The 13,609-nt window shown below is 40.2% G+C and overlaps 2 protein-coding genes across 3 annotated transcripts; one reads left to right on the top strand and one right to left on the bottom strand.

Moving 5' to 3' along the window:
• Positions 1–67: 67 nt before the first annotated feature.
• On the top strand, positions 68–5,133 carry LOC125531040 (uncharacterized). Of its 2 annotated transcripts, XM_087543505.1 has the most exons (3): positions 68–1,993; positions 2,066–3,706; positions 3,799–5,133. In XM_087543505.1, the coding sequence occupies exons 1-3, from the start codon at positions 610–612 to the stop codon at positions 4,167–4,169; spliced, it is 3,396 nt and encodes a 1,131-aa protein (XP_087399631.1). In that variant the 5' UTR covers positions 68–609; the 3' UTR covers positions 4,170–5,133. The 2 variants fall into 2 exon arrangements, with proteins under 2 accessions (XP_087399631.1, XP_087399629.1); XM_087543503.1 differs by having other exon boundaries at positions 68–3,706.
• A 138-nt stretch (positions 5,134–5,271) lies between these two features.
• LOC125531039 (vacuolar protein sorting-associated protein 60.1) lies at positions 5,272–8,441 on the bottom strand. The gene is made up of 7 exons (XM_048695450.2): positions 8,140–8,441; positions 7,890–8,041; positions 6,869–6,962; positions 6,711–6,782; positions 6,509–6,620; positions 6,078–6,226; positions 5,272–5,610 (listed from the first exon to the last, which is right to left on the bottom strand). The coding sequence occupies exons 1-7, from the start codon at positions 8,206–8,208 to the stop codon at positions 5,560–5,562; spliced, it is 699 nt and encodes a 232-aa protein (XP_048551407.2). The 5' UTR covers positions 8,209–8,441; the 3' UTR covers positions 5,272–5,559.
• Between the last annotated feature and the right edge of the window lie 5,168 nt (positions 8,442–13,609).

Genomic DNA, 13,609 nt, shown 5'->3' with positions numbered 1-13,609 from the left:
ATAGAATTCCAGAATGGAATTTTCCCATGGTTAACCATCCACTTGAGCTAAATATTTTGTTTCATACCAGCTGAAAAGCAAAAAGGGAAACATTTTAGAGAATAGCTTAAAAAATATTCAAGCAGTTATGGTCAAACAAATAAGAAATACTATCAAACCAATCAGAGGAGATACCATCCGATAAAAACTGTACTAGAATGTTAATTCAAAAGTCCATTAAGTGCATAAGTTGTAGATGCAGGAGAACTGGGAAAGATATGAGTAGGCGTATGCTGTGGTGGGTACCCTTCTATCCCTGCTTTCAATTTGCTTTCAGGGAGTAATTACTGTGTCATCTTTCCACAGGCATGAGGAAATAAAATAGAGTAAGAGATGATCACGCTGAAAAAGAAAAACTGGCAGTCCAACAAAGCTGCCAAAGGAAAGAAAAATGGGGCAGAGATGGTGACAGATACTGAAGAATATCATCCAGCAAAAGCTTCCACTCAACTGTTGTGTGTTGAATGAGGACCCCATAACAATGGCCGGCACACTGTTAAATACTCATCAATAGAGCTGCATTGTGTATTGAATCACATCCCCCAACCAAACACATTTCCAAAATTCCAGATGCAAAAACTAGCAAGGAAAATGCGACCTTTACTGTACCTCTGCCTACTGCTGCTGTCGTGCCTTCTTCTCTTGCAAGAAGCGCATGCAGCGCGCCATGGAGGGATCTCACTGAGGTCTCAACGCATGGCCCTCCTCCACTGGAAAGCTACACTTGCAAACCCACCGCTGCGCATGAGCTCTTGGCAAGAAAACACCAGCCCATGCAACTGGACGGGCATCATGTGCACGGCTGTTCGCCATGGCCGTCGTATGCCCTGGGTGGTGACCAATATCTCCCTGCCAGACGCTGGCATCCGCGGACAGCTTGGTGAGCTCAACTTCTCGGCTCTTCCATTCCTCGCATATATCAACCTTCAAAACAACAGTCTCCATGGTGCACTACCCACTAGTATCACCTCCCTGTCAGCACTTTCAGCACTTGACCTTAGCTTCAACCAGCTCAAAGGGAAAATTCCTAGTGAGATTGGTGGCCTGCAAAGTCTCAGGGTGCTTGAGCTCTCATCTAATAGACTCACAGGACATATTCCTGCATCTCTGGGCAACCTCACAATGTTAAATATTCTTGCCATTCACCAAACCATGGTATCAGGTCCCATTCCTGAGGAGATTGGAAGGCTTGTCAACCTACAAGGTCTGCAGCTAAGCAACAGCAGCTTAAGCGGCATGATACCAAAAACCCTTGGAAATCTGACCCAACTAAATGATTTGTACCTGTTTGGTAATCAACTTTCAGGGCCTATACCCCAAGAACTAGGCAGGCTAGTCCATTTGCATGGTCTTGCGCTTAATTCAAATGATTTGTCAGGTCCAATTCCAATCTCCATAACCAATCTCACTAAGATGAACCAACTTTTTCTCTTTGAAAATCAAATCACAGGTTCAATACCCCCAGAACTAGGCAAACTCGCTAAGCTAAACCTACTTGTTCTCTATGAAAATCAGATCACAGGTCCAATACCCCCAGAAATAGGAAATCTTAAGATGCTAAACCAACTTATGCTCTACCAAAATCAAATCATAGGCTCAATACCCCCTGAACTAGGCAACATCACTATGCTCAATGTAATTTCTCTCGATACAAATAAAATCACAGGCCCAATACCTTCAGAATTGGGCTACTTACTGAATCTCCAGAATTTAGAGTTGTTCGACAACCAAATATCTGGCACTATTCCTGGGAGCCTAGGAAATATTACCAAGCTAGTAGCACTATCCCTCTATGGAAATCAGATAACCGGCTCCATCCCTGAAGAGATTGGCAATCTGATGAACCTCGCATATTTATACTTGAATGAGAACCAAATATCAGGATCAATACCTAAAACTTTTGGGAAGTTGCACAACATCCAAGAAATGCGAATCTTCAATAACAATTTATCAGGTGATCTTCCTCAAGAATTTGGATATCTCATAAACATTGTTGTGCTTGAGCTAGCTAACAACTCACTTTCAGGACCTTTACCCGCAAATATATGTTCAGGTGCCGGACTTCAAACTCTCAATGTCGCGTATAATATGTTCAATGGCCCCATTCCAAGTAGTTTAAAGACATGTTCAAGTTTAGTTGAAATTGACCTTGAGTCAAACCAACTGACAGGAGATATATCTCAGCATTTTGGTGTTTATCCACAACTCACAGTGATGAATTTGGCATCGAATAGACTCTCTGGGCTGATATCATCCAATCTAGGTGCATCTACTCAATTAGTGGCACTACATCTAGCACAAAATATGATCACGGGTCCCATACCTACAATCCTTTCTAAATTGTCCAACCTAGAAAAACTAAGACTTGACTCTAATCATCTCAGTGGTGAGATTCCACCAGAAATCTGCAGTTTAACTCATCTATATATACTAAACTTATCATTCAACCAATTATCCGGGCCCATACCTACACAGATAGAAAAGCTGAGCAGTCTAGGATACCTTGATATATCTGGGAACATGTTAAGTGGATCAATACCTGAGGAACTAGGGGCCTGCATAAGAATACAGTCCTTGAAGATCAACAACAACAACTTCAATGGGAGTTTGCCCAGTGAGATTGGAAATTTAGCAGGCCTGCAGATCAAGTTAGATGTGAGCAAAAATAACCTCAGTGGTGTGTTACCGCAGCAACTTGGGAAGTTGCTGATGCTACAACTTCTGAATTTATCACATAATCAGTTCAGTGGCAGCATTCCATCCTCCTTTGCAAGCATGGTGAGCCTTTCAATGCTTGATGTGTCCTACAACGACTTGGATGGACCGGTCCCTTCAGCACGGCTACTCCAAAATGCTTCAGCGAGTTGGTTTCTTCCCAATAAAGGTCTGTGTGGTAACTTCTCTGGTCTGCCACCTTGTTATTCAACCCCAGTAGCTGCTCACAAAAAGGGGAAGATACTTGGTTTGCTTTTGCCAATTGTTCTTGTGATGGGTTTCGTCATTGTTGCTGCAATTGTTGTCATAATAATACTTACTCGTAAGAAGAGAAATCCACAAGAAAGTGTTACCTCTGAAGCAAGGGACCTATTCTCTGTTTGGAATTTTGACGGAAGACTAGTATTTGACGATATTGTAAGGGCAACAGAAGACTTTGATGATAAGTACAACATTGGAACCGGAGGATACGGCAAAGTCTACAAGGCACAACTCCAAGATGGGCAGTTGGTTGCTGTGAAGAAGCTTCATCAGACCGAAGAAGAGTTGGATGATGAAAGAAGATTTCGTAGTGAAATGGAAATCTTAACACAGATCCGACAACGAAGCATTGTCAGAATGTATGGATTCTGCTCCCATCCAGTGTATAAATTTCTCGTCTATGACTACATTCAACAGGGAAACCTCCACAGAATATTGGAAAATCAAGAGCTAGCAAAGGAATTAGATTGGAACAAGAGAATTGCTCTTGCAACAGATGTGGCTCAAGCAATATCTTATTTGCACCACGAATGCAGTCCACCTATAATCCATCGAGATATCACAAGCAACAACATTTTACTTGATACATCCTTTAAGGCTTTTGTCTCGGATTTCGGCACGGCAAGGATTCTTAAGCCCGATTCATCAAACTGGAGTGCACTAGCAGGAACGTATGGCTACATCGCTCCTGGTATGTACTAGCATAACCTTCCTTCTCACGTCAGAAGCATTCGTCTCTATCCATTTATTCCTAATTCTAATATTATTGACGCTTCTGTGCAGAACTATCATACACATCTGTTGCGACAGAGAAATGTGATGTTTATAGCTTTGGGGTGGTTGTGTTAGAGCTAGTGATGGGCAAGCATCCAAGGGATTTATTAGATGGTAGTCTTTCTAACGGCGAACAGTCAATGATGGTGAAAGATATTCTGGACCAACGGCCAACACCACCAATATCAACTGAAGAGAATAGCTTAGCTCTGGTCATCAAGCTGGCCTTATCATGTTTGGAATCTTCTCCCCAAGCAAGGCCAACCATGCGGGAGGCATACCAAACACTCATCCAGCCATCTTCTAGTTCAACTACCGTGCCTTTCAGCGCACTTACATTACAGCAAGGGATGCATGTTGACATAAGGTCTGAATCCTAGTGAGAAACCAGAGTCTACCGAAGCAGAGGCCAATTCAGATTTCTAATTTTGTTTACTTATACATCACTCATACACCACCTATATATACCTCTTGCCATATGACTTGCCATGCCACACAGGATGAGTTGAAGACTCATTGTAAGTCTATGTATTTGTAGACTCTCCTGATACAAAGATCACCATTGTGTGCCCGTGGTTTTTCCTGCAAGGGTTTCCCACGTAAAAATGTGTGTCTTGTCCTATGTTCTTGATATTTCTTTTGCTTGCTGATTTTTACAATGCATAAATATAATTTGGTTTGCGGGTTGCTTATATTTGTTAAAGACTGTAGTATCCACATGTGACACTTTCTTTCGGCTGTTGTCTGCAGGGTACTTAAATGTGTCCTAATATTTGTCTCTTTTTATCTACTATTGCTCGCATAACCTAATAAAGATTGAAAAAAATGAAATCCAAAACTGGCACAGTACCATGTTGTCCTGCTTTATTTATTCCATATGGGAATCAAGATCAAATATCTCGGACCACGCAGGAACAATCACAATGCATAAACGGAACGAAATGAATGTAAGCACATTGGAGATAGGTGCATAAAAAAAGAGCAAGTACCGCAATATACCAAGTAAAAGCACTTACAGAGGGTTGTAGGGCAGGAGTATGTAGTCCTTTTTCCTTATTATTGCCCCCATGAACCTGAAGGTGAAAAACTGGAATCCAAAACTGACACGTTATCATGTCATCTCGCTTATTGTTGTCTGGGTATCAAAGTAAAATACCTTGGACCAAGCAGGAACGATCACAATGATCAAGCGTTCGAACAGACCAAATGAATGTGAACACACGGATATAGGTGCATAAAACAACAAAAGTACACCAGTACTAAGTAAAAGGGCTTACGGAGGGTTGTAGGGCACGCATACGTAGTCCTTGTCCTCATGATGGAGCATATGTGGTCCTTGTTCTTAGGATGGAGCAATAGATAATTTACTACTACACTTAATTTCAAGCACTGGTAATGAGAATTTCATGGAACAAAGATACGACCTTCTTTCTCTTGATGCCTAATACAAACTTAACAAAGATGAGATGATAGGAAAAGCTGTGACAGACAACACGTGGGCTAGCAATGTCCCATAATTTCATTATCAGAGAATCAGATACCAATTCAACTCAGCAGAGACATACTAACAACAGGATGTACAACCGTATAGAGAACACTCCCTTTATCACACACTATTGTTCCAGCACAAAGGGAAAGAGACATTCCATCGTTCAACAAATTGCAGTGGTATATGATGCAAGATACAATGAATTTGTCCATGCATAAACAACGTGCCGACCATTTACAACGAGATCAAAATCTACACCATAGCTTTTTTGTTACTTTCATTCAGGTACGAATTGATGCGTGCGGCACGGTAGGCAGTCCCAGTTCATCCTCCTGCCAACAGACAAAAGTAAGCAGAGCAAATTAGTCTACTGGTTGACAAGTGTTCACATTGCAATCAGGGGTAATCAAGCAAATTAAAGTATGTGCCGTCTGAGATGTTCAACGGAGACTTCAAAGTTCATCATGAAATCCATCATATACCACATGTTTGGCATGAAAACAGTTTGCATGTTATCCTTCTGTGTGTTTCTTTTACTATTAAGATCAAGCTATTATGAGCTCAAATTGTTCATACCAACAACATATGCATGCATCATGAAATACAAGAGTTATGAGTTCAGCACTACATTCATAATGATCTCAAGCATCTAGCCTGTCAAATTAGATCATGTCACAAGATAAAGGAAACACTGTGATTACATGGGAAATGACATGAACCATCTATTTCTTCCTAGGGATATCAGCATGAGAATCAATGTGAACAGAAACTGAACTAGTCAGTCTTGCAATTGACATACCTGCTGCCGGTTCGCCGGGACTGCTGCATGACCACTTGGTGCAGCAGGTAGGTTAAGCTCAGAATCAAGATCAGTCTCCTTGTCTGGTTGGAGGTATGATGGGACTGAATTCGACTCAAAGTCCATATCGGCTTCCAAAGCATCAAGCTCTGCATTTTCCAACATACAAAATGAGAAGAGCAAATAGAGAACCGTCTTGCCTGTAAATTAACAAATGCATGACACAAAACCAGTCATGCAAAAAAAGGGCCAAAAAAAGGTTTCAGATGAAACCTAAGACCAATATAAAATGGAGAGTGTACTGAATCAAATTCAACTACAAAACTTTGCACAGAAGAGTGGTTCCCAGCTGGTAACCGCTGTGAGGAAAATTAGTTGACTCAGTAAACATTTGAAATATTCAAGAAGAGCCAACTACATAAGAGCCATACCGCCCATAAGTTCCTCCTCGTCGATGTCATCTGGGACATTGTAGCTTCTACCAAGAGTTTCTTGTATTTCATTGCTCACATCCATAAGATCCATCATCTCGTCTTGCATGCTCTGCGGATTATAACAGCAGGTATGGATTCAGATGTAACTCAAAGAAAATAAGCTAAAGATCTTGAAAATATGAACAGTTATGCTGCATACATCTATATCTTCAATCCTGACAGTCTTCATCATCCCTTTCAGCTCTTTATTGGCAGCTTTCATTGCAGTCATCTGTTAAATGAAAAACAATTCAACATAAGTTTGGGTGCCATAATAAGAATCTATCATGAACTTGACAGGAAATTAAGGCAACATACAGTCTGTTGAGCATCTTTGATTCCCTCTGATGCGAAAGCAACTTGGTCAAGATTATAAGTTTGGTTGTACAGCATGTCACGCTGACCTTCATACCTGTAGGTAAGCATATGGAGTATGAAGATTAGAGCACTAGACTGATATAGGCTCCTGCCGCAAGAAGAATGATTAAATGCTACAGGGTAATCCTGGAGAACCAATAGCATTCCACTTCTATCTTGTCCATGTTAAGAACTTGCTAGCTTTTCGGATCAGCAGTTTCTATAAAGACACAACCTACCTAGGAGGAAATTCTGAAACTGCACAAAGATGATGTGTTGTAATTTGTAAAGAAGGGAAGAAAATCTAAAGGTGTACGGAAGCACGTCAAATAGATTCAGCTATGCCTTCTCAGCTAGCCTTTCAGAAGGTGACTTGTCAACAACATTGGTACTGCCCATGGACGACCACAAGAGAGTAGTAGGTCTGGCTAACCATGTATTTTAGTTGACATTTTAGACAAGCATTTGGTAGTGCAGCCTCATTGTTAATGCAATATTCCTTTTTAGCTGCCCCTGGCCCAGGAGAACAAACATGACAAATGCTGATATCCCCACAACTGCCTGTGCAATTGACATAATAGAGCATCTTGGAGATTCCCTTTAAAATCAGCGTTATTTAGCAGCAGATGATGATTGTTTATGGAGCCCTTGGATGCGGAGCAGAAGAAGCTATGGACTATCAATATAAGAGAATGTGAGACATACTAAATTTGCTTTATACAACTACTAGTCTGGTATGTGTTTTAGGTGTGTCCTGTTAGGTAAGAAAACATCCTGAAATTGTTTTTTTTCTCTCAATGCAGCTTGCCATCTCGGGCGTGCCGCGGCCAGAAGGGGGTCGGTCTCTAATGGCCGTCTATCCAGGAAATTGCATGTCCCCATTAGTTCAGTATAGCAGCTAGCATTCACTGTTATCACCTACTGTGGTCGACTAGAAGAAATAACAGATTAATAGTGGGGTTGGGTTGGGGTTTGTACATACATCTTGCGCTGCTTGAGGATCCTCATGGCTCGCGCCTTGACGGCCTCCTGCGCGGGGCCGGGCCTGGTCTTCTTGATCTGCTCCTTGTAGCGCGCCAGCTCCGCGTCCAGCTTCTTGATCTTCTCGTCCACCGTGTCCCCCCGCTTGTATATCTGCCATCCATCCCAGCCCGCCAGCCATGGATTCCATGAGCAGGGGATGGAATCGAACCCTAGCTACCACAGAATCGAAGGTAAGATGAGATGCGTACCCGGTCGGTGGCGTCCTGGATGGACGGCGGCGGGTCCTGGCTCTTCTTGGCCCCGAAGATCTTCTTCATCGCTCCTCCGCCTCCTCCGCGCGCGAGACCGGATCGAATCGAATCGCTTCTCTCTCGAGGTTGCTCCGATTGGATTGCTTGCGAGGGTCGTCGGGATTGATTGTCTCAGGGTCGAATTGCCGCCGTCTCGCGCAGGATTGGGGATGGAATCGGGAGAGCAGAGGAGAAGTCTTGGTCCTGTCCTGTTGTGTGGTTCCTGGAAATCTCCGTGGCGTTTCGGTTAAAGTTCCCCCCCTGGTAGGTCCTACTCCACCCACAGGTCCACACGGTTTCCTCTGCCTTCACGTCAAGGCTTTTGCCACGAACTCACATGGAGGTTGCATAGATTTTTGTCTAAGAGTTGACAAATTTGTTTGGAAAATTCTCTAGGTTTTCAAAGTCTTAACATAAGCCTCATTCCACACGTTCGTGGTCGGTCGAAAAATAAGTCCGCGCAAACCACATGATGGGTTGGGTTTTAGGGACTTCAGGATTTTCAATCAAGCCGTCTTGGCTCGTCAAGCTCGGCGTCTCCTTGCTGCACCGGGTAGCTTATGTGCTCGTGTTTTGACAGCGAGTTATTACCCCCATGGCTAACCACATGACATGGTCTTTCCGCCAAGTCTTCGCAATCTTGGCAAGACGTGGCTCATGGTCTTGAACTTCTCAAAAAAGGCATCATTTGGGGGCATTGACAGTGGGGCGGATATCTGTATATGGTGCGGCCCGTGGATCCTGCACTTGGTCGACCGCGTTCCGGTCTCACCGCAAGGTAGATGGCGTCTCCGTCGTGTGCAGGAACTACTTGACGTGCATGGTGTGTGAAATAACCAGATCCTCCTGCCAATTGATGTAGAGCAGATCATGAAGATCAAAGCTTCCACAAAACTTGGCGTCAATATACTTGCTTGGGGACTGGAGAAAAACAAGGTCTTCACCGTCAAAAGCGCGTACCTGTTGGCGCTCCAGTCACGACAAGCAGGGCATCAAACGGGCAACGTGCCATCGCGAAGTTCATATGGAGCTGCCTTGCTCCTCCAAAGGTGTGCCTTTGGTTGGCGGTTAACATCGAATGCTCTTGCTACTTGGCAAAATAGGCATGGCTGGCACATGAAATCATTAACACTTGTCCAATCAATGGCCTCAAACAGCATGACACTTTTCATATATTATGTAGGTGCCCAAGAGCGGTTGCAATTGTGGCAAACAATGGCGCAGGTGTGGCATATCCCGGATGTGGCAACAATGCAAAATAGTGGGAAGGAATGGATGTTCGACCTGCTCGCAAAAATGGTCAGAACTTCAAAAAAAAAAATTCAAGATGTGTTCATATTTTTTAAACTGATCGGAATTTCAAAATATGTTCACTATGTTGAAACAAAACACAAATTTTCAAAAAAAAGAAAAAAATGATATTTCTTTTCATTATAAGAAAAATAAAAATTCAAGAGTTCTTCATGTTTTCAAAAAATGTTCGAATTCTGAATGCCATTCCCTTTTCCAAAAGAGAACTATTTTAGAAAAAAAATTGAAATTTAAAAAATCCATAAATTATTCATGTTGTTTAAAAAAATGAAGTTCAAAATTGTATGTTCTTTACAAAATTTTGTTCAAAAATTCGAAAATAGTTCACATTTCCAAATATATGTTTGCAAATTTTAAACTAGTTCACTTTTCTAAAAAGATTATACAGTTTCCCAAAAAATGGAATTTTCAAAATAGAATTGTACAGTAAAAGATCGCTAGAGTATGGTTCACTACAGGCTACGGTCTGCTTCAGCGGGACCTTCTATTTAGCGCCTAGGTCCATGCATAGCAACCAAACGCATAGTTCGGTGCTCATAGTGGGCCTGCCCATTTAGTTGTTTTATTCTTAGTTTGTGAGGCCCATTTGGTTTTACAGGGTCCGTGTGGTTTCAAAACATAAGGTTAGCTACAGCAGAAATTTTAAGAAAAATCATGAATTAGTAACTGCATCCAATCTCCGAAAAGTCCCGATTGTTTCGATCTGAAGATCTGTGAAAGGCGCTGATTACAGCTCTGTCCTTGGATGGACCATAGGCCTGATGCTAGGAGAATGTAGTTCGAGCAAATTAAAAATATATTCCAAGTGTCAAAACGTGTTCGTGGATTCAAGAAAGAATTATTATATTTGAAAAATGATTAAAACATTAAAAAAATTGTGACTTCATAAAATATTCATGATTTTAAAAAACGTCCATCATTTAAAAAAATGTTCACAAATTAAAAATTGTTCGTGGATTCAATAAAGATTTCAATTTTTTTTGAAAATACAATCTAAAATATTTCGTCAATTTGAAATATGTTTATGATTTTTAAAAATGTTTGTGAAACACAAAAAAACCATAGATTGAAAACTTTCATCATTTAATTGTCCATGAATTAAAAAATGTTCACGAAGTTTGAAAAATGTACTCGAGTTTTAAAAGATGTTCATGAATTTGAAAATTGTTCCCATATTTCAAGAAACATTCTCATAGTTCAGAAAAAGTTCCTGGATTTAAAAATCAATCATGAAACTTAAAAAATGTGCATGGTTTTCAATAAATTTCACAAAATTGAAACAACATTCATGGATTTGGAGAGACTTTAAGAATTCAATAAAGTTCAAGAGTTTGAAATAAGTTCACAGATTTGAAAGAAGGAAAGAGGAAAACAAAAACAAAAAATCTCCTGGCGACCTACACATGGGAGGGTACACGGTGGGAAGCATCCGCTTCAACGCCCTATTCTCCTATTCGGTGCTCACTCACTTTATTGTATTGCGAATGGGCCAGCTCTCACGGGTGCGCCTTGTGTGTCAGGTGCCTATCAGACACAATGCGTGATCGTATATGTAGCGACTATGTACTGCTTATAGCGATATAGAAGCTTGCATCGCGTGAAGGAATGCCCTGATGCACCATCCTAGTAACATGTTTCTTCACTTCTCCACTCTGTTTAGTCTTTTTCTCCCGTTTTTTGTTTTCCTTTTTCCTACTTTTGTTTTTATTCTTGAAAAAATTCCAAAGATACCAAAATTACAAAGCCCAACTACAAGATTAAATCTGAAAAAAACTTTAAAATGTCCATCTCTTAAAAAACAAAGAATGCCATCTAGAAAACAAAAAAATGCCATCTATTAAGAAACAAAAAATTCCATCTCTTAAAAAACAAAAAATGCCATCTCTAAAAATAAAAATAAAAAATGCCATCTCTTAACAAGAAGACAAAACAATCTCTTAATAATAAAAAAAAATGCATCTCTTAAATAAAAAATACCATCTCTTGAATAATAAAAAAATACCTTATCTTATAAAAAATAAAAAATGTCATATTTTGAATAATAAAAAATGTCATCTTTTAACATAAAAATGACATCTCTTATATAAAAAATGTCATGTCTTAATAATTAAAAATGCCATCTCTTATATGAAATGCCATCTCTTAATATTAAAACTGCCATCTCTTAATATAAAAATGGCATCTCTTAATAAACACAGAAAATGTCAGCTCTTGATATAAAAGTGCCATCTCTGTATAGTAAAAAAAAACTTCCATGCGCTTAGAATAAAACTGCCATGCCATTAACAATAGAAACTGCTATCTCTCATTAATAAAAATGTCATCCTCTTAAAAAATGCCATGCTATGAAAAACAAAATTGCCATGTGAGAAACTGAAAAAGTCAAGATTTTCGGGATTGAAAAGTACATGTGGAATTTTAAGCACAAAATGGTTCACAAAGGCCCACCCAACCCAGTTGATATGGGTGTTCGGGCGCCCATTGGAGGCGTGGGTTCAATCCCTTTGGAGGCGTGGTTCAATCCCCGTCGAGCCAATTTTTGGAAAATAAAATAAAATCGAGTGTTCGCCAGGAGTAGTTGCACAGTGAACCACTGCAGCCATCCTATGTGGCGTCAGTCCCACTCCGTGATTCGTGCGACGGTAGGGAGGGCATTCGCTGGGGTTAGCCCCCTGGTGAACGGTCACCAGTTAACATTTTCGATGGTTATGCACACTGGCATGAGAAAAATGTATGTTTTTTCTTCTAGAACACTCGAGGAGAAAAACAGAACTGGGGTGAATTGGGGGCCCAAATCCTCACTTATTTCTGTACAAAGGCCCAGCCTATAGTTTGCCTCCAGCATGTGCCAAATTTTTTGTTTGACATTATCCGTCGTAGGAGTAAAGAAGATGGAATCGATTCTGAGAGTCCCTGTCGGACGCCCATGTGTGTCGAGAAGCTCTGGCTTCGCACAGAGTCCATCCAACTAGGCCGGCCCATCTGCAGTTCAAATAAAAAAATATAAATGCGGGAACACTGTAGCGGGACGGTACTGTACCATTCGGTTCACCGTAGCGCCGCATTTTTTTGCTTGGTTTTATTTTTGAATATTTTGAAGATACAAATATATATGATGAAAAAAAATCGAATATACATTTAACATTTTTAATATATGTTGATAAATTTTATAATATGCATTAAACATTTTTTAATGTACGTTGAACAATTTTCAAATATGCATTGAACATTTGTGTAATGTACATTGAACAATATTTGGATACATATTGAACATTTTGCACAAATATATGCTGAAAAAATTCAAATATACAGTGAACATTTGTAGTATTTCTTGAACAAATTCTTAATACATGATGAACATATTATGATGCACGGTGAACCTTTTTGTAATATACCGTGAACATTTTGTTAGTATATGATGAAAATTTGTAGTAGACAATAAAAACTTTGTATAATACATGAAAAAGGAAAAAAGAAAAGGAAAAGGGAATGGAAATAAAAAAAAGAAACAGGAATAGAAAAAAAGAAACATAAAAAAACGAAGCCAACCGTGGGCCGGCCCAAACTGGGGCGTCGGGTGGGACGCGTACAGCGAAGGCTCACCGCAGGCGTCACATAGGATTGGGGAGCTCCTAGTCGGCGCTGCAAGCGCCGGTTAGTGCTAACTGATTTAGAAAAAAGTTCATCAAATTAAAAAAAGTTCATCGGATTTAGAAAAGTTCATCGATTTTTAAAATAATTTCATCCAAACGTTAAAAAGTTCATTCATTTTGAAAAGAAGGTTAATCAAGTTTGAAAAAAAGTTCAATGAAATTGAAAAAAAATCATCAAACTTGAATTTTTTTATTGAAATTAAAAAAAGTTCATCGTTTTAAAGAAAAAGTTCGCGAATTAGAAAACAAATATCGTCTATTTCGAAAATTTTCACACATTTAAGAGAAAAGGAAAACAGAAAACAAAAAAAGAAAGGGAAAAAACATGGAGAAGATAGTGGGCATTTCCTGTATGTATAAGAATGATGAAAGGAGGTTCGTATTCGCCAGTGGCGTAGGTGCCGTAGTGGTTAGTGGAGGGGTATAGCAATAGACAGATCGCCCGCCAGCAGCGCCGCAGATCT

This window comes from Triticum urartu, chromosome 1A (genome assembly GCF_056163025.1).
Source record: "Triticum urartu cultivar PI428250 chromosome 1A, HENAU_Tu73, whole genome shotgun sequence".
NCBI classification, from domain to species: domain Eukaryota; kingdom Viridiplantae; phylum Streptophyta; class Magnoliopsida; order Poales; family Poaceae; genus Triticum; species Triticum urartu.
Note: the sequence above shows the minus strand (reverse complement) of the source record. Positions and strands in the feature narration are given on the sequence as shown.